This window comes from Nesoenas mayeri, assembly GCF_963082525.1.
Source record: "Nesoenas mayeri genome assembly, chromosome: 3".
Taxonomy (NCBI): Eukaryota; Metazoa; Chordata; class Aves; order Columbiformes; family Columbidae; genus Nesoenas; species Nesoenas mayeri.
In genome coordinates, this window is record NC_137544.1 from 76,565,539 (window position 1) to 76,585,580 (window position 20,042).

General features: G+C 36.9%; 1 protein-coding gene across 5 annotated transcripts in view; it reads left to right on the forward strand.

Annotated features, from left to right (window-relative positions):
* The window catches only part of NUP133 (nucleoporin 133), a 35,699-nt gene that overhangs the window by 10,703 nt on the left and 4,954 nt on the right, over positions 1-20,042 (forward strand). For 4 of the 5 annotated variants that reach the window (XR_013921916.1, XR_013921917.1, XM_080340817.1 and 1 more), the window contains exons 9-23: positions 443-590; positions 1,477-1,624; positions 2,293-2,450; positions 3,536-3,627; positions 5,700-5,863; positions 8,881-8,975; positions 9,105-9,329; positions 10,471-10,593; positions 11,045-11,144; positions 12,153-12,395; positions 13,587-13,720; positions 14,410-14,568; positions 15,934-16,069; positions 17,895-18,013; positions 19,510-19,590. Coding sequence is in view for 3 of the 5 variants with exons in the window: in XM_080340817.1 (XP_080196943.1) it covers positions 443-590; positions 1,477-1,624; positions 2,293-2,450; positions 3,536-3,627; positions 5,700-5,863; positions 8,881-8,975; positions 9,105-9,329; positions 10,471-10,593; positions 11,045-11,144; positions 12,153-12,395; positions 13,587-13,720; positions 14,410-14,568; positions 15,934-16,069; positions 17,895-18,013; positions 19,510-19,590 (2,125 nt within the window). In the remaining 2 variants the exon portion in view is untranslated. The remainder of the gene's footprint in view (positions 1-442; positions 591-1,476; positions 1,625-2,292; positions 2,451-3,535; positions 3,628-5,699; positions 5,864-8,880; positions 8,976-9,104; positions 9,330-10,470; positions 10,594-11,044; positions 11,145-12,152; positions 12,396-13,586; positions 13,721-14,409; positions 14,569-15,933; positions 16,070-17,894; positions 18,014-19,509; positions 19,591-20,042) is intronic. The other variant, XM_080340816.1, reaches the window with a different exon arrangement.

Consider the following 20,042-nt stretch of genomic DNA (forward strand, 5'->3'; position numbering starts at 1 on the left):
TTGAATGTCCTGTAAGATAACTAGGTTATCCTATACTGTATGCTATCATTATCTCTTTAGCATTATAAATTTGTTATTTTAGAATAATTCCTTTCACGTTTTTTAGTGTCATTTTATGAGGTATTTGTTTTGTCTTCATATTGCAAAGCCAGCAAGTAAGCACTTGTAACTTATTCCAGCAAATGCAGAGAATTCAGTATCTCTTGTTTTTACTTTAATGACATAAAATCATAACTGCCTGGGTTCAGTTCTGTACTGCAATATGAATACTGTTAATAAAACAGCTTGAAAGAGCAAATAATGTAGTGTTTCTTTCTAAAAAAAAAAAAATATTGGAAAATATTTGTGATTGCACTTAAATATCTGATTTTGTGAGTGGTAAAGCTTGAGCAAGTAAAATATGTAATAATCTCTTGACGGTGTGCTATCTGTTGTTTAATAGTGATGGACTGGTGATACTTGCTGCAGCGTGGCATCCTGGAGATTGTCCATGTCTTGTCTACTACACTCTCATAACAGTAGAAGATAAAGGCTACCAGATGTCTGATGATGTTGTTGTGGAGGTAACACAGTACAATCCATCTTTTCAGGTATGTATATGAAGGCTCTGAAACTGATTTAAGTTTTTCAGAGTGTTTTAGAATATTCCTGTACGTAAATCAGCTGTCAGATTTTTGTCTAAAGGAAAATCAAGTTCTCTGTCTTAAGGTTGTTCTTGGAAGTATGTGCTTGTAGTATTCTGAGGAAAATGGGTACTAGCATCTTTTAATGTCTAATAGGAACTGTATGTAAAGTTTATGCTTTACATTTTGAAGTGTAAAAGAAAAAACCCTCAAAAATAGAAGTCTAAACATCTGATTATTACTGATTTAATTTTTGTCCTGTCTGTGAAAGTTTTTACAGAGTAATTTTATGGTGTACTCATGCAATCCATTTAGAACAGATCTCTGCTGAGTCCCTCGTAGCAAGACAAGGAATTAAGAGACCAGTGTTTTGGTCCTTGCAAGCCAGCTGGCTTGCTGGGAGGGGAGGACGCGTTGGTTGTCCTTGGCGTGCTGCCTTTGTGCTGTCTCTTCTGGAAGCATAAGCTTAGGTATTGATTTCTCTGGTAAACTTCTACAATGCTTCCCCACCTACCCCTGCCTGCAATGGCATCTTAAAATTGAGTCTTAAGATGGAAAGAGTATGAAAACTCTAGAATAATTGATCTGTTTACTTAATCTCTCCATGTGAAATTAGCAAGAATTTAATATATATACAAGAAAAAAACCCCACAGGATCTTAAGTTTTAGGGCAAATTAAAAGTGGTTTTGTTTGTGATTTTTTTTTTTTTTTTTTTACGTTATAAGTTGTATCCATATCTCATTGTTAAAAAGTAAACCAACTGCAGGCAACTCGTATCATCCTTTAAAATGTTAGATGTTTGTTTAAGGTTGTGATTACATATGTGATGATGTTCATATGTGACACTTGCAGTCAGAAGAGGAAGTGTTGTGCTGTCTGGTAGTCCCAGATTACTTTAGCCATGCTGCTTACCTCTATAAGGAAGATGAAGTGTTTGCTTGTTCCACTGGAACTGGAAGAATTTCTTTACCACAGGAGAGAATCATATTTGGCATACAAGGTAACATGCAGGGAAACACAAAATAATCACATTTCGTTGATACTTTCTAATTGAATGTTTTTACAGGATTGAAATTTCTCAGAACGCAGAATCATATTTATGCTCCTTTTTATTTAAAGTTGGGAGTTTCTCATGAGCATGTGGAGAAAGTGCTGATGTGACATCCAGTATTGTTATTGCTCACTCTACGGTGTTTTGATGAAGTAGATTCCCACCCTTGGTATATGAAAGGGTGGGGGTTTTGTTTGTGAGGGGTTTTTTTCCCTCCTTTATGTTTCTTCTTCCAACATTTACTCTGGACTTTTTTTTCCCTTGAAGTTAACTTGGTGTTGAGGCTCATCCTATAATAGGTGCCTGTTGAGAGATGTCTCTAAGTGTGTCATCCTTGGCCTTCACAGGTGTTTTCAAGTAGGATGTGCACATTGGTCCTTAGGTGGATTTAGACCACCTGAATGTTGATTTATTTTTTTTTTTTTCTTTTTAACTTGCAATATCTAGAAATCTACATCTTGAGTAACAAATAGTATACACAATTTCTGTAAATCAAGTGCAATTGTCAATTGCTGTTGGTTGATTCATGACAAAATTTAATAATTGTCTATGAAACTGTTGCATTTTGTTCTTAAATTGGTGTCATTAATGTGCTGCTTTTTTTTCTCTCATCTTAGGAGATAGCATTTTAGGAGCAGGTTCCTGTAATAGCCTCCCCATCTTCTTTACCAAAAAAAGTGGACTTATCACCATCTTGTCCAGGGAAAACATTTCTGTTCTTCCTGAAGACCTTGAAGATTCCCTGTCCTCTTCTGTTGCTGGACTGAGAAGTGAGGTAATACTTGTTTGCCTGGCTGGTTGAAAACTGAGGGTAGAAACAAATGCTTTTCTGGCAGTTTTGAATTTTCACTGTGGAAATCCTAGCTTATTTGAGTTTTAAAGTTTGGAGTTTTTTAGAGACTCGTAATGAAGGCAGTAATCAAAACCCAAGAAATTTTACATCATCTGCCAGTTTGGGTATTTTTTTTTTTTGTTTTCCTTTGTTTTGAAGTCAAGATTTCTATGAAATCTATTTTTTTTTTTTCACATAAATGTATTACGATATGTCACTAGGCCTGATATAATATGGCTGCAGAGACTCAGACCTTGTTCTCACTTTTTGATTGCAATGGTTTCTTTAGTCTTTTGTGTCTATTCCTCTGTGCATATATGACACTTTTTTATTATCACACTGTGAAAAGCTTGGAGGCTGAGCTGAGAATGGCTGTATAGTAGCTGAATGTTGTTTCTGTTGTATGTTTTTAATATAGCCTTATAAATATATGCTAAAGTATTTTAATTGATATTTTATGCAATGTGCATTTATTAAGTTCTTATTTATAACAAATATGTTTTATTTTAAATGTATGTGCCTTGGAGTGGGAGGGAATAATAGAAAAGTTGTTAAAATAGAAATTAGAGAACGTTTCTATGGGCAATAGTGAGCTGCAATCCTTATTCCAACTAAATCACCTTTTAAATCAGTTGTTATTAACCAATATTTTAGTGGAAGACCTTTGTGGTGATTGCTCAGATGGAACTGTGTTTTTCTTATCAAACTAATCTCTAGTTAGATTTGTCTGCACTTTGTTTTTGTACTCATGAATACATTTTAAATTATGTCAAAAATGTTTTGATTTTTTTGATGTTAAAATATTTTAAATTACCATTAAAAATTTACCTGGTGGAATAAGCTGGTGAAATAAGTTGCTGTGTGACTTTCATTGTAATGTCTCTTACCTTTGGCTTAATAAACACAACTGCTTCTAAGCGGCTTTTTTATTTTAAATGTATGTTGTTGCTACTTAAAAAGAAATGTTTTCATTTTGAAATGCAGATTGATATTTGTCTTTCAGCTGAAGTTATTATTTGCATTTTCAGAGTCCTGTGTTTGATGCAACCAATAGGCTGGAAATTATAGCTCAAGAAGATAAGACTAAATTACTGAAAGCTGCTTTTCTACAGTACTGCAGGTAGAAATTGATTTTTGAGGCTTTGTCTGTTTGCTATTCTTGAAGGCACTCTGATATTTGAGTAAGAGATTGTCTCAGTAAAGATACTCTTGTGTTGTTTTAATTAAAGGTATTTTAATGACACGTACACATCTCTATTAGGAAAGTGTTGGATCTTACACTAGTGAAGAAGTGATATGTGCAAACATGTACAGTCTCCATGACTTTTTGCTTACTCTACATAAATTGTGATGTTACATTACTGCCAGTGAAACAACTTAAAACTTCGTTGTTTTGACTTCTTTATTCTTTTAGTAAGTGATGTTTTGTTGTTAAAAAACATTCTTTCCTTCCTCATTTTTATTTGTCTAGCTGTTTCCAGTAATAGTTTCGAATATGTTTAATTACTTTTTATGTGACTGTGAAGAATAACTAGCATTCTGTGGCAAGACCATAGCTTTTGTTAGATTGACTGATATGAAGGGAGTGGAAAGAAACCCACTGTTCATTAAACTATCCTGATTAAAGCAGCCTGACAGTTGGGAGGCAAGCAATGCCTCTGAAAGGTTGTATATTGAGACAAGTGATGTAAACAAAGGAAGAAGAGGAGAGTTAAGATAAACAGTTGTAGATTTAGATTAATTATATTTAGAGGGGATTGTTTTCAATATGTATTAAAAAAAAAAACCTCTTAACACTAATCGCCTTAAAGAATCTTAAAACTTGGGAAGAACAGACTTAAGATAACAGGAAGTCGGGATGCTTTTGGGATAGAACTGTGTGTGAGGTAGAAGATAATGAGGGGGATTAGGCACATATAATAAAGGTTATCAAGACAAGATCTGTAAACATGCACAGAATTTAGAAAGAAAATCTACATGTATTGAGAAATAGATGTCAGTAAACAGAACTGCTGCTGGAGATGTCTGTAGTCCTCAGGTGACTGGAGTAGCTACAGTCTGAGAGCACAGATAACAAATACAAAAGTTGATATCCCAGGATGTGGACAAGAGGGTTTGAAACAGGGTCAGAGGAAAGTAGGAGGTAGCAAGGAAAACAATGTGAAACAGTATGAAAGTTAAATGTTATTTTGATTAATATTAGGGTTATATTCATAAAGGTAGAAAAATGAATAATTTGTGTATAGTATTGTTCTAGAATTTTTCCAGAAAAAATAGTCTGGTAAAATGAATGGAGAAATCCTCCACAGAACAGATGTAGCACTGGCCTGTCCAGATGGCCAAGCAGCTGATGCAGTACAAATAGAGAAAGGTTGTTTTTTAGAAGATTGAGTATAATCCAGGTTTTTAAAGTATAGGTTACTTTAGTAAACCTTTGTGCATTTTCTTGATGCACTGTTGGTTTTTATTTCAAGATATTTTGGTCATATAAACACTCAAACTGAAAGTCTCATGAAAAATATAAATATTTCCAAAATCAGATAATATATTGGAATCACAGTATCCCTTCTCAGTTGGAATACTATAATTTTTTAGTCACCAGATCAAATCAGTGCTTTTTGTGAATATTGGATACTTCTTACATAGAATTCTTCAGCACAACTTCATACCTTAGAGGCTGGAGCATTTGGATGCTTCTTGCTGTTTTACTCATTAACCTGAATAGAATAGGATGCTTTGAAATTATAACAAGAATAACTTGTTAGATTTGCTGAACCATTTGCCTGAGAACTTTTAGTCTATTGCTATTTATGGGAGTGATTACCTGCACTCTTGAGAATATTTTAAAGTAAGCAATAGAAATTTGGTGACTTAGCTACCAGAAACATCCAGGCAGGTCTGTATGATGAATCTTTTCTCTTAAATAATAGTAATAGGGGTAATAAAACAAAACGTGACTTGAAACAGTTCCTGGCTTGTGCTTTTTTGTTTTATAAATTGTGCAGCTTACTTGCTTTAAAAGAATTGGAATACCTGTTATCCATAAGTGGTTTAGAGAGAGCCCAAGCAATGTTTTATGTTTATAATCTAAAGCACTTCACAAAAGCATGTCAGAAAATCTGATTGAGTGGTTCTTGTTCCTATAATCCTATGATTTTTATTTCACGTAACTCTGTGTTTCTTTTATTTCAGGAAAGATATACTCAATGCACAGAGCATGGTAGCTGAACTTTTTCCAGGTGACACAGATCTGGATTCTGATGGTGAACTGGACAGGGCAGTGACTCAGATCAGTGTGGACTTAATGGATGATTACCCTGCCTCTGATCCAAGATGGGCTGAATCTGTACCTGAAGGTAAACATGTGGTTTTTCTTTGTTATGTGGGTTGTTCTGGGTTTTTTTGGTTGGTTTTTTTTTGTTTGTTTTGTTGTGTTTTTTTTTTTTGTTTTGGTTGGTTGGTTTTTTTTGCTTGTGTGTTGCATTGGGGGTTTTTGTTTGTTCGTTTCTTAGGGGGTTTATTTGTGTTTTTGTTCGTTCATTTGTTTTTTGTGAAAAATGTCTATATTACTCTAGATAAAATTACAATTTAAGCTTTGAAAACAAGGCACAGGTGTCCTTTGCCCTCTACCACCACTAGATAGATATATTTCCAGGAAGGCTAAAAGATGCATCTTATGACACTACTAGATAAACTTCCAGTCTACTGTGGTTAGGTCTTGACTTCATGTAGTAAATGCAAACAGCAAAGAAAACACATTTCTGAGAAGGGTATTTTGTGCAAGGAACAGGTGGTGGCACTTCAGTGATTCCATGATTCCTTATATAGTTCTAAATTATTTTCTACAAATAGCTGTATTAAGAGAAAGTGTTTATTTGGTCGTGCTTAGACCTTTTGTCAGTGTGGCTGCACAGCTGCTGGCGGGCTTGGATCCTTGGTAGAATCAGCTTGTATCCCTCTCGGGCATTGGTATTTAACTTCTGCCTAAAAGAGAACTAGAGAAATTTATTTTGGGATATTTGTTGTGTGTAAAGGATTAAAGCGGATATGTTTTCACCAAGGAACTTCTTTGTTCGTGCTTCCCTGTCTCTTATGAATGGTGTCAATTTGAAGCCATCTCCAGGACTAGGCAGCAGTTGCCAGTTATTGAGCAGAGGCTTCAGTTTGAAAGTTCATGTAGTAAATAGCTACAGATGGATGATGCTTCCTGCTGTTGTTTCTGTATGGCAACCAGTTAGAAATTGTCAGGCATCAGATACTTAGTATTTTCTGAATCAACTTTATTTTTAATTCGGCAGCTTATCTGCAGTTATTCCTGGCTAAAACAAGAAGTGAAAACTGCTAGCTTCTTGGAAGTCATCTTGCTAATTTTTGCTTACAGTGATAGTTCTCAGTTTTTTGTATCTGGGTAGTCTTTTGATTTAAAATACACTTAGAATATACAGAAATTCTGAAATAGGAAAATAACTTGGGTTCTGGAGCACTCTACTGGGGTGAGATATTTGTGAGGATACTCATGAATCATAGAATTCCAGGTTGGAAAGGACCTCAACAATCATGTGGTCCAAACTTTCTTGGCAACGGCATGGTCTAGAGAAGATGTTCCAACACTATCCAGCTGAATCTTAAAAGTGTCCAATGTTGGGGAATCCACCACTTCCCTGTGGAGATTATTCCAAGGGCTCATTATTCTTATTGTGAAAAAAAAATCTCCTCTTGTTTCCAACCAGAATCTCCTCAGGAGTAACTTGTATCCATTGCCGACTGTCTATTCTGTGTGATTCCTCGTAAAAAGTGAATCTCCATCTTCTTTGTAGCCACCCTTTACATACTGGAACATGGTGATGATGTCTCCCCTAAGCCTTCTTTTCTTAAGGCTGAACAAGCCCAGTTCTCTCAGCCTTTCCTCCTGTGTCGGCTTCCCAGTCCTTTGTGGCCCTTCTCTGAACACCCTCCAGCCTGTCCACCTCTTTTTTTGTATAGCCGAGACCGAAACCGAACACGGTATTCCAGGTGTGGCCTGACAAGCGCTGAGCAGAGTGGGATAATGACTACTTTGTCTCTGCTGGTGATGCTCCTGTTGACACAAACTGACACCTTGTTGGCTTTCTTTGCCACAGCAGCAGCACACTGGTCATTCATACTGAGCTTGTTGTTCACCAGGATCCCCAGGTCCCTTTCCACTGAGCTGCTCCCCAGCTGGGCAGATCCCAGCCTGTGCTGCACTCCTGGGTTTTGTTCTTCCAGGTGCAAGACCTTACACTTGTCCTTGTTGAACTTTGTCAGGTTCTTGTTAGCCCACTCTTCCACCCTATCCAGCTCTTCCTGCAGGGTGGCTCTCTCTTCCAGAGTGTCCACTTCCTTGCTCAGTTTGGTGTTATTGGCAAACTTCATCAGGGTACACTTGATCCCATCATCAGGACCATTTATGAAGATGTTGAACAGTGTTGGACCCAATGTCAGTCCCTGGGGGATCCCACTGGTGACAGGTTGCTGGTTTGAAAAGGAGCCATTTGCCACCACCCTCTGGGTGTGGTCTGTCAGTCATTTCCACACCCACCGCACAGACAACTTGTCTAGACTGTAACGCATCAGTTCCCCTAGGAGGTGGCTGTGGGAAACCAAATCAAAAGCCTTGGAGAAACCCAGGCAGACCGTGTCCACCACTCATCCCACATCAGCTGAGGAGATTACTTTGCAGAAGGTGATCAGTTTTGTCAAGCACAATTTGTGCTTGATGAGGCCATGCTGACTTTTCCCAGTCACGGGCTTCCTGAGGAAGCTTCCACCATCCTCACTGACTCCTTTAAGGACCTGATGGTCTGGACAGAAATGTTAGCTGGCTCTTCAGGTGCAAGCTCAGTTGCAGAGGGCCATGGCGGGCAGCTACTTATCTTGTGCAGAGGAATTGCAGAGGCACCACAGAGTAATTAGGTCTGAATGCCTGTGAACACTTCATTTTGTAGTAGCTGTGATCTGGGGCATAATGAATTTAGCAATAACTAGTCCACGATGAAGATAAAAATTTGAATCTGAATCTTACTAATACTTGAATAAGCTAGTGAGCTGCTATTTTAGCAAAATAATGAATTGAGTGCTTCAGAATAGTTATACTGATACAAAGATACTTGATGGAGCTCTGAGCAACCTGATCTAGTTGAAGATGTCCCTGCTCATTGCAGAGGATTGGAGTAAGTGACTTTTAAAGGCCCCTTCCAACCCAAACTTTTCTATGATTTCTTCTAAAGGCTTTACTTCAGCTATGGTAGAGTTCACATTGAAAACAGCATGGTAAATAATGTATAAATGTGTGTACATATATTTTATTTTAAAAGTACCAACGCAGTTACACTAAAGATTTTTCTCTTTTTAGAAGCAGCTGGTTTCAGCAACACATCTCTCATTCTTCTCCATCAACTAGAGGATAAGACAAAAGCACATTCCTTCTTCATTGAGTTTCTTCATAAGGTAAAATTCTAGTGTTCTTTTGGTATCAGCATGCACACAGAGTATTATTTTGCCTTACAGTAATTCTTCTAGAACGCTGTTTGAAGTGCAAGTGGTGTGTTGTGTTTTGGTTTTTTTTGTTAATAAAAGGTTGGTGTATTTGAACGTCTGGGCAGTTTTCCAGTCCGAGGGATACCGATGGCAACTCGGTTGTTGCTCTGTGAGCACGCAGAGAAACTGGCAGCAGCGATTGTTCTCAAGAATCACCACTCCAGGCTGCCTGATCTGGTGAATGCTGCTATACTGATGGCATTAAACAAAAGGGAGTGTGACATTCCACCAAGTCTTACCCCTGCAGATGTGTTCTTTCGAGAGGTAAGAAACCTATTATTTCTGAAACATTGTATAGTATGGCATCCTCTTAAAAATGAATTCAACTTCACAGAGTTTCCCTTTAAGTAGGGATGGTGAGGTAGTATTTGCCTCACTTCACAGTATCACAGTATATTAGGGATTGGAAGGGACCTCAAAAGATCATCTAGTCCAATCTCCCTGCTGGAGCAGGAACGCCTAGGTGAGGTCGCACAGGAACATGTCCAGGCAGGTTTTGAATGTCTCCAGAGAAGGAGACTCTACAACCTCTCTGGGCAGCCTGTTCCAGTGCTCTGGCACCCTCACTGTGAAGAAGTTTTTTCTCAACTTCAGTGTACATGCTTTATGTCTGCAGCTGAAATATTAATTCTGACAAATTTCGTGTAGCAGAACTGAAGTTATGATTTCCAACTAAACTACATGAATGAGCAGTGAAAAAGACAAGTGAAGTTCTCTGGCACATCAGATGACATATGCTAAATTATCATTTTTGAGGGGTGTACTGAAGAATGTGAAGCTTTCCAGATAGGAGGGCTGCTTTGATGAGCTGTCCTGAATGGAATTGTATCAGTTCAGTTTCTCATAATTTTTTTATCCACTCTAACGTTAGTGAATGTAAGCTAGTTCTCAGTTTATGCTGCATTCCAGTCTTTATTTCTTTCTTCATTCTCGAGAAGAACTATCCCCAAAACATCTATCTTAGGAGACTTTTTCCTGCAGAGGACAGTAGTTGCTAGTGGAGAAAAATAAATATAAAAGAAAATAGAAATAATAGTTGACTATTTTAAAGCAGGTATGTTATCCAGTATACTTTGTCTAACAAAAATTCTACTGCCAAATGTTTCAGAATAATATGGAGGAATATGCTTAATTCAAGTTTATGGAGTTGCTTTTAGAAAAAGTTTGTTGTTTGTTTGTTTGTTTTTCCAGACTTAAGTTCAGAAATAAGGCAGTTCTTATGTTCTAAGTATTGCATAAAATATAATCTGGTGATTTCATTATCCGTTTGAGTAGTTAATACCTTTTAATGTGGTTTCTACTGATATTCTGTTTCTTTTGCTATCCCACTCACAACTTGGCTTTCAGGTGTTAGCTGGTGATGGATATGTTTGTGCTCAGTGCAATTTTTCCTTCTGTCTTTAAGGTGTCACAGATAGATTCCATCTTTGAGTGCTTGCTGGAAGAAGAGGAACAAATCCTGAAAGACACAGCTATTGAATCAATTGAGTGGGCCCAGATAGTTGTCAATGTGAACAACATCATTAAGGTATAGAACTGCATTGACTGGAATGTTTGGGGGAGGGGAGGGTAGATATTGAAGAGCACTCAGCAAGTTGAGTGCAGTACAACTGGGTTACTGATACAAGAGCAGAAGTGAATGCACGTTTCACCTGTCTAAATATATTAGAAAGGAAAAGATGGTCTCACACAGAATTAGGGACATTCTTTTTCCTCCTGACTCACTGCTGAAGAGAATTTGAGAAGCTGCAGCGTTGTTGGAAGTTGTGAAAGCCTGAGTACGTAGCAAAGAGGGAAGAGCTTATGTTTGAGCACTGAGGCTTCTTGTGCAGTCAGTTTGTGCTCTTCTGTACAACTGCGTGGTGTAGAAAGGAGGAGGATATTAAAAGAATATTTCAGAATTAGGAAAAACAACATCTTTTACAGTCTGTGTATATACAGGCAGACTTAAGAGTACTTCTGTCCTTGTCATTAAATAGGACATGCTACAAGCTGCCTGTCAGTATCGTCAGTCTAGAGCCTCTTTGTATAAAACAGGAGACCTTCCAGAAAGAGAACCTGAATACATTCCGTGGACAGGTGAGAATTTATTATTTGTGGTTTATTAATTGTCTGTCCGAAACAAAAATATTTTTAATGAGTTTCAGAACACAATAATTTAAATCTTAATGTTAAACTTACTGTTAAAAGCTGCTACAAGGTTGTCAGTAAGCAAAGGAGAAGCTGAAGGTTTAATTTGGTAAATTAAATGAACCAATGAACACTTATTTGTTTCCAGTATTTATGATAATTCTTTAAAACTTGCATTGCAAATTTGACGACAAAGGTTGTTGTTGTTGTTATTTTTCCGTAGGTACTGGTTCTGGTTGGCAGACCTATGGGATACATAACATTAAAAAGAATCATTAAGTGGAATCTATAACTGTTTTAAAAGGACTGATGATTCTCTGCTTCCTTAAGTGTTTTATTTTGATGCTTTAATAATGTGAAAAACTATCAGAACAAATGTTTGCAGAAGCAAACACTTCCTAGTTGGTGCTTAAGCTTCCCTGTGGTCTCTACGTATATAATGTCCTTGTTTAGTGCACCCAAGATAAAAATCTTCTGAAAAGCAGGACCTATGCAGAAATATTTGCTGTGTTAAGTCTTGATGACTACATCCAAGTATTTAAATCAGGTTAACAGAAGTTGCCTTTTTCCTTGTGGGTATTCCCTGCTTTCCTTACAGATCATGCAAGTGATTATTTTCTTCTGAAAAATAGCTGGCATTGATATTTGACAGTGTAGTTCAGGGGTTGGTTTTGTTTCCATTCTTTTTTGTTTACTACATTTTGGCCAAATGTAATGTGCAAAGGTAGATGGGAGTATGTGTTTGTGGTTTTTTTGTTTGGGTTTTTTTGGTTGTGGGTTTTTTTAAATTATTTTTCTTTTATTTTTAAAAATGAAAGTGTTTATTAGCTTCTTTTCTTTCTGGGTTGTTGTTTGGGTTTTTTTTATTATATGTAGTAATCTTTTGGTTATACCTCAGCATAGATCCCTGTGGTGATGGGATTATTGTTTTAATGTTCCCTGTGTTGTTTCCCCAAGCATCTAGCAGCCTCCGTGCAGCAATAATCCGTCAGCATGGTGTCATTCTGAAGATGGTGTATCCCCAGGTGGACAGTAACCTCCGCGGCGTGGTGGCTGAGCAGCTGCTGGCACTGCTGGATTGTTTTCTGGATGGCTACGTTTCCCAGCTGAAATCTGTGGACTGCCCTGCTGATCAAGAGCGATACAGCAACGTGGAAATGGAGTATGTGCAGAAAAGATCAGAACTCTTGTCTCCTCTCCGTAAGTACTGTCAGTTTTCCTTCGTGCAAGGATTAAATGTTCCATGCAAATCTGATGGAGTAAGTGGCATCTGTGTATGAATTTTATTTGTTCTACGTGTTTGCCTTTAGAGTGTAAGTGGCTGTTTTAATGATTTTTGGGGTATTTACAAAATAACAACAGATGACAGAATTGCATCCATACCACCCGTGCCCATACCTCTAGCAAGACACATTACTGGTTGAGGTTTTTGCTAACTTGTTATATTTTTCTGGCAGGAATTTATCAAGTGCCAGCTGGCTGATGGTTTTCTAAATGTTTATAGTGTCACTAGTTGACATACATTTATATGCCTGAAAGTTTGTTTAGTGTTTATGAAGAAATAATTACTTTTCAAATCTTGATTATTTAATAATCAAACCCACTGTTTAACCTGTCAGGTGTCGTCAAATCTTTAATGAGTACTTGAAAGAAAAGACCCCTTGTTAAGTGGAAATAACTCTGAGCCAATACTTTTTAGTAAGCTTATAAAGTTTAATTTTTAGACTAAAAATGAATGCTATAAATAGAACAATTTAATAATCACTGCCTTCTAAAATCCTTAAACCTTAGGAAATCTCTTTAATCTATCATTGTCAGTTTTACTGACATTTGTGGGCTCTGTTATTTGTAAATACATTTTATATCATTATGTTCAGTCTAAAGTTAATATTTCCTTACAAAGAAAGTTGTGTGTTCTGCTAACTCTTATGTATTTGAACCAAAATGAAGCATTTTAAATAATAGGGTTTGTATTCAAAGTGTGTTACCTTTACTTGCTCTATTTGTTATCAAAATCTTTGCCTGCTGCTTTGTCACTTTGCACAATTAAATGGATATTACTTCAGATATTAAGTCATGGGTTGACTTTTTTCTCTCTGCCAAAATCACAAATAGCAGATGCTGCTGATTTTCAGAGCAAATAGTATGTATACTGGCAATTTAGTACTCTAACCTTTTCTTCCCTCTTGTATTGCGGATAGAGCGCTAGGTACGTAAGCTTGCATGTGCACAAGCTATGGATGCGGTGAGGCAAATGTTTCTTTGGGAATGTGTAGTATCTTTGTAAACACTTGACACTTGTCTTCTTTTTTTCTGGTTTCTGCTCTCAGTCACTCAACAGCCAAAGATGAGATTATTTGATAAAACTTCTTTTTCTTCTTGTTTACTTAGTTTCCCTGGGACAGTATCAGATGGCAGCTGCTTTAGCAGAGAAATACTGTGACTTTGATATCCTGGTGCAAATGTGTGAGCAGACAGACAACCAGGCCAGATTACAGCGTTACATGACTCAGTTTGCAGATCAGGTAACTCTTTTTTTTAATTCCTTCAGCTGGTGTTTCATAATAATACATTTGTACCTGAAACGCTACAAAAGTTATGACTGGGGGCGTGTCCTGCTTTTTTTAACACATATGTATTTCCATATACATATGGGGTAATGTGGAAAATTGGAGTCAAAATTCACTGTGCGGAACTCAATGGTGTATTTTACCCTGAGACTGCAAAACAAGTCATTAGCTTTTTATAACAACCGAGAGAATTAAGGTTGTAGGTCCAGCTGGAGATGGGAGGGAATGTTTCAAAAACAGTGATAGCAGAAGCAAACTTACATTTGAAAGAAAGTAGTAGGCACAGAATTCTGAGGGGAGGGGGAAGAAACAGATAAATAAGATTTGTATTGTGGGTGATGTGATACCCATTTCCATTCTTCGTGTAAGAATTTACATTTGGCAGTTCCTTCACTTCAACGGAAGGATAAACCCTGCTGTGTGTATCAGCATCTCTTGCACTGTAGCTGATCCATCCTTTTAACACTATTTCTATCAGAACTCTTAAGTTTTTTCATCAACAGGATATTATTTTTGTGCGTATGTGTTTTGTTTTGTTAAGCAGGTTCTTACCAATTGTATTTTATGAAACATTTTGCCTTAAAAGACAAACAAGGTATTTAAATGTAACTTTATAAATCTACTCATATTCCTGTTATCTTCAGAATTTTTCAGATTTCCTGTTTCGCTGGTATTTAGAAAAAGGAAAGCGAGGAAAGCTGTTGTCTCAGCCTATTGCTCAGCATGGACAGCTGGCCAGTTTCTTGCAAGCTCATGAACATCTAAGCTGGTTACACGAAATCAATAGTCAGGATTTGCAAAAGGTAGGGTTTCTTAATACAACCAAACCAAAGTACCATATGTTAAATGAGTCAAGTACATACACAAGTCGGCAAATGATCTAGTTCTGATTCATCATCATCAGAAGATGAGAGTTTATCTAAGTGACTTAAGGGAGAGATGACATGTATCATTAGTGCAGTTCCAACGGCCTCCTTCCAGGCACCCACTGGTATGTCATCTAAGCCACTGCACCTTGTAATGGAAATTAGGGCTGCTTTTCATCCCTTGTTGGTGACTAATATTTTGTATTAAGGAAGTTTTATGTGGCTTTGTGATCAGCACTTTGGTGGAATTGAGAGTTTACAGGAAATATTAATAGGGTCATCAGATTATCCAGCGAGGGAAAAACTGAAATTTAAAAACTAACTATTCAAAGCAAAATAATTTGGAGGTATCACAAAAGTGATTAAAGTAATCAATAGATTTTCTACTTGTAGTATGAAAGCAGTATTGTCTTTTTAGTAGCTGATGTGCATGTGGGTAGGTTAATGTGACGTTGGATTCTTTGTTGCCTTGTAGGCTGCCCTGTTATTCATTCCCTACTTCCTGTTGGTCAGTCTCCCCTTCCCTCTGCTAGATTTCCAAATGTCTTTCAGTTTAGCAAATAAACTAATTCTAAAGAAATATTGCTCCTTTCAGTCCATGTGCATATCTATTAAGCATGCAGTGCATGGCAATGTTTATAGGTTGATAATTCTTTATGACCCTTAAAAAACCCACGCACAACCCCAAAACAAACCAACAAAAAACCCCGACAAACAACAACAACAGAAACCATCCAGAGGGTCTTGTAACTTTCCATTTGTGTTGACTGAGGTTTTGTCTTTCCCAGCAAAGCACTATGAAGAGGGTACAAGGATTCTAAAATACACAAGTAATTCAGTCTGGATAGTTTATTTCTGAGTAGGTGCTCAGAAATTTTCTGTTCTGTGTCCAACAGGCATATAAATTCCTTGCCTAAATGTTTGGTTACTGCAATGATTATGTGTATAATCCTGGTTTTCAAATTCCTGAGTTAACAAGTAAATCAATCTCTATGCAAAGTTGTCCTGTCAGAGCGTATTTGCAAGTTTTTTATGGCAAAGCCAATTCATCATTTGATCATAAGATAACTTTTTGTGATTACTAATGAAAATGTTCTTTGGATATAATTGGAGTAGAGCTGTTTTTCTCTTCCTGAAGAGTGTATTGCAAAGTTTTAATGTGCAAGTTGTACAACTTTTAAAAATATGGGTTATACTGTTACAAACAATATCCGTGAGACTGCAGTTCAGAGTAAATCTTTATCTGTTAACCTTCTGATGTTAAAGTCTAAAACTGGTTTATAACATCTTTATTAATTTCAGGCTCACAGAACACTGCAGACTTTAGCAAATATGGAGACCCGATACTTTGCAAAGAAGAAAACACTTCTTGGCTTGAGCAAATTAGCTGCGCTGGCATCTGACTTCTCAGAAGATATACTGCAAGAGAAAATAGAAGGTAAGAAATAAAAACAGAGCACAGTGAAGAATAGACTACTGAAGTTATTGAATTAGAATTTTACGGATATTTAATCTATTTAATTTTGCAGATAGTTAATCTATTAGTCTGAGGGCTCTAACTTAATGTGGTAAGGAAAAGCAGGTTGATTGTTCTCATTGCAGGAAGACAGCATGAGGCAGTAACTGTATTCACCCTCACTTGTGAATTAGGATTATGACTGAGGGGAATTTGTACCTTTTCACTTTTTCTAATAGCACACAAAATATTGGTATAAATAACAAGCTGCACAGTCTTTTTGAGGAGTCATTAGACAGTTCTGCAATAGGTGAAGCTGCATTTTATATTTCAGATGCAAGGTAAAAATTATTTTATTTCTTAAAGCCTGTTTATTGAATAACTCAATTTTGAATTATTTTCAAGTCCTGAGACTCTTGGGCTGTACAAGGAAATCTTGTAACTGTGCCATATTGTAATAATATGTCCGCAAACGTAGGTACTCGAGATCAAGAAGTGCTTTGTCAGCATCTTACTCTTTGTGTCTAGAAAGGTTAGAGTGACATTGCCTCATTATGCTTTAGCTGAAAGTGGAAACCTGGGGAAAAGAAACTTCCTTAACAGTTGTTAATGGGAGAAGTAGGGATGCCTGTTTTGCTCCATTGCCAAATGCAACAGTTCCACTGCTCTGCTTTCCTGTCACTTTGGGAAATACCCTTTTCCTGATACTGTTTGTGCAGCGTGTGTTGCTATGAGTTTGTGAAAAAGCAATTCTACACTAATAGTTATGCTAATACTGGCCACCAGGGGGAAGCTTTGAAATACTACTCAAGGATATTACTCAAGCTTCATTCTGTTTATCTGCACATCTATCCATGTATGTTTTTACAATTCTTAAAAGGAATCCTGTTGAAAAAGGCAGGTGATTATTATGATAATTAAGTAGGCTTCACAAATTATTTTTAATTTGTAATAATGTCCTCTGTCCTTTAAATTATGTGTGAAAGCATTGTGTGAAACCTTGAAGTAAAAATTTAGTTTTCTCATCGCTGTGAGAAAACCCTATGCTAATGTGAAGAATCTCATCTCTAAATAGGAAAACTGTAGAAAAATGGGGAAATCAGAGCTTTATTTCAGTAGAGTAATGGACTCTCAAAACTTGGTCTGGACTTTACTCTGCTACACGTTTCTATATGACACATGACATAGCTTTTAAAACTTATATTCTTTGTGTATCAGTTTTCTATTGATAAAGAATAATTATTTCTGCTGCATTCTGCTTTTTTATTTAGACAGATAAAATGCTTCTTTATCAAGCAATGGAACTTGCAGGGGACAGGGCAGGGTTCACACGCTGTGGCTGAAATGATTCTGTTTGGATTGTTTCTGAGTAATAATTTATAAGCCTAAAGCAGATTATACTGGAAAATAAAACAATCAAAATAGCATAATTCATGAGCTGGAGCCAGGGCAATGGCACAAATCTTCTGTCAAAATGGAGCTCCTAAAAACTGCAACCAGCTTTCCTGCATAGTGCAACAACTTGCCTCCAAACCTATGCATTTATTTTGTGATTTTGAGAAGGGTTATCAGTCTGCATTGCACTGGAAGCCTGAGTGGAAAGTAAGAAATAGTTCACCTGGATGACAATATCGAAGTGGAAGTATTTCTCTGCTTCAGGAACATAGATAAGGGTCCAAATAAAATGCTTCATAACAAACACTTGTAGACCTGAATAGTATTGTGACTTGACAGTTATTACTGTTCCATATAATTTATTATTACATTCTAATAACATGAAACATTCCTTTCCTTAAATGACTACAAGAAATATCGGAACAGGAACGCTTTCTGTTACATCAAGAGACGCTTCCTGAACAATTACTGGCAGAGAAACAGCTGAACCTCAATGATATGCCAGTGTTGTCTGTATCTCAGCTCATTGATGTAAGTATCTTGTGTTTTGCTTCATTGCGCAGGTGAAGTTCCAGTATGTTTTCTGCCTCTGTGTGATAAAATAAATGAGAAGATCACAGCTGTCTTTATCCCTTACATGACTTGCTAAGCACCTAAAGATCTTATACATTAATTTTTTTAATCTTTACTTAGTTTATGCCAACACCAGGGTTCAGAATGCTGGTTTTAGTTAAAATTCTTTTTTGTTGAACGTGTATTTTAGAGTGCTGCTAGGAGAAGAAGAAAATCAAATCAGTGCCAGAGGCTGATTTACTGGTCTAAGCCAGTTTTTAGAGATGAGTTTTTTCTTACATTCTCAGTAAGACAGGACTTGGAATGCAGAAGGAGTTAGAATTCCACCCTAGTGGAGAAGGATGCTGTAATCTAGAAAAAGAAAGGACTAGAGGCAGGAAGAGGCTTTTGGTCACCTGTTGCACTTAAAGTCTTTCTACCTTTTTTATTTGTTTGTTTCTTTTTCAAAAACAAACAAACCAACCTCTCCAGCCCACACTGAAACAGAAACATGAACTGCTCCAGTCCTGGGATCACTAATGGTGCTGACTCCCTTTCCACACCCCTTTCTGGTGGTAGCCAGCAACCAGTAGCCTTATTGTTTCTGCCTCATTGCCAGTATATTTTTACCATCCTGTGATGCACAGAAATAAGATTTGATGAGCAACAACAATACCTTGTAAAACAAATCAGGCCCTGTCTTGCTGTCGGTTTTGTGCTTCCTTTTCTTGCAATCCTGTGGAAAATCAAAAGTTGTCAGTGCACTTGTTCTAAGAAAACTAGAATGTAAACAAGGCTGATAGCAGATTCTGAAGTCATTACCTGTGTCTTTAAGTGGGATTATCTGTGGAATTAGAGGAGATCAGGAAGTGTCCCTCATTACATGGTGAGTGCTTGATACCATGACAGTTTTCCTTCTGAATTCTGTTGTCAAACCGATGCTCATATTTGCTACTTGTAATGCAAGAATGGAACTTGGAAAGTGTAAAGAAAAAGACCGTTAATGTTAATTTTCCTTTAAGGTACTAATTTAGAATTTTGGGGGGAGTGGAGTATGAAATATTGATGGCAAACTTATCTGTTTGTAAACGGTGAAAGGCTGTATGTGTGCTTAAGTACTGCTTTGAGCTTAATTACCAAAATAATTCTGAGAGCTTATTTCTGGAGCTGAGCTCTGGCTACAATAGTCCAGGAATGTTACAGCCTTAAATGGCACTTAAATTTGAAACCTAGCAGCCTTATATCCAATATCATTTGTCCACAGACCATTGTCATGTAGGTGGAATGCTGCTCTAAAACCTTAAGTATATTCCTTACTATAAAAATACTTGCAGTTGAATCAAGACATATTTTCATGAGAAGGTCATGTAAGTGGAAAATACATGGTGGTCTTCGCACAATGAGTCGTCCATGATATCAGTTACATTAGTTTGTAGGCTAAAAATAATTCTCCACGTTAATCTCTCATGTCATAGATGTACATATGTGATGAGAACAGAAGGGCCAACGAGTATGACTTCAAGAAAGCACTTGATCTACTGGAATATATCGATGAGGTAAGAAAAGATTTGGAAGGATTTCTAATCCAGAGACTTTTAAACAATTATTCGTTATTATTTAAGCTAGGATGATGCATTTGCAGGTAACATATTGGCTTAGTGTACAGTAATTAAAAATAACCCCTGATGTGTTTTTTCAGTTTGTTTTTAAGTCACCAGATACTTAATGCAAAACGTGGTTTAGGTCATTTAAGAAAAATGACACTCCTCATCTTCGCTTCCCATTTATAGTCTACAGTTTCTTTTTTAGAGCCTTGCTTCTCTCCTGGCTTTCTCCAAGCAGCACAAAGATCATCTGCTTTCAGTAGTTTAGCTCTTGTGTCTTCCCTCTTGGCAGTTTCTCTGATTGTCATGAGACAATGTGGGATAGTCATCAGCTTTTTAACATGTAAATAGCATCGAACCACAGATTTGGGATCTGCTTTCTCACTGCATCTGGTTTTACCATC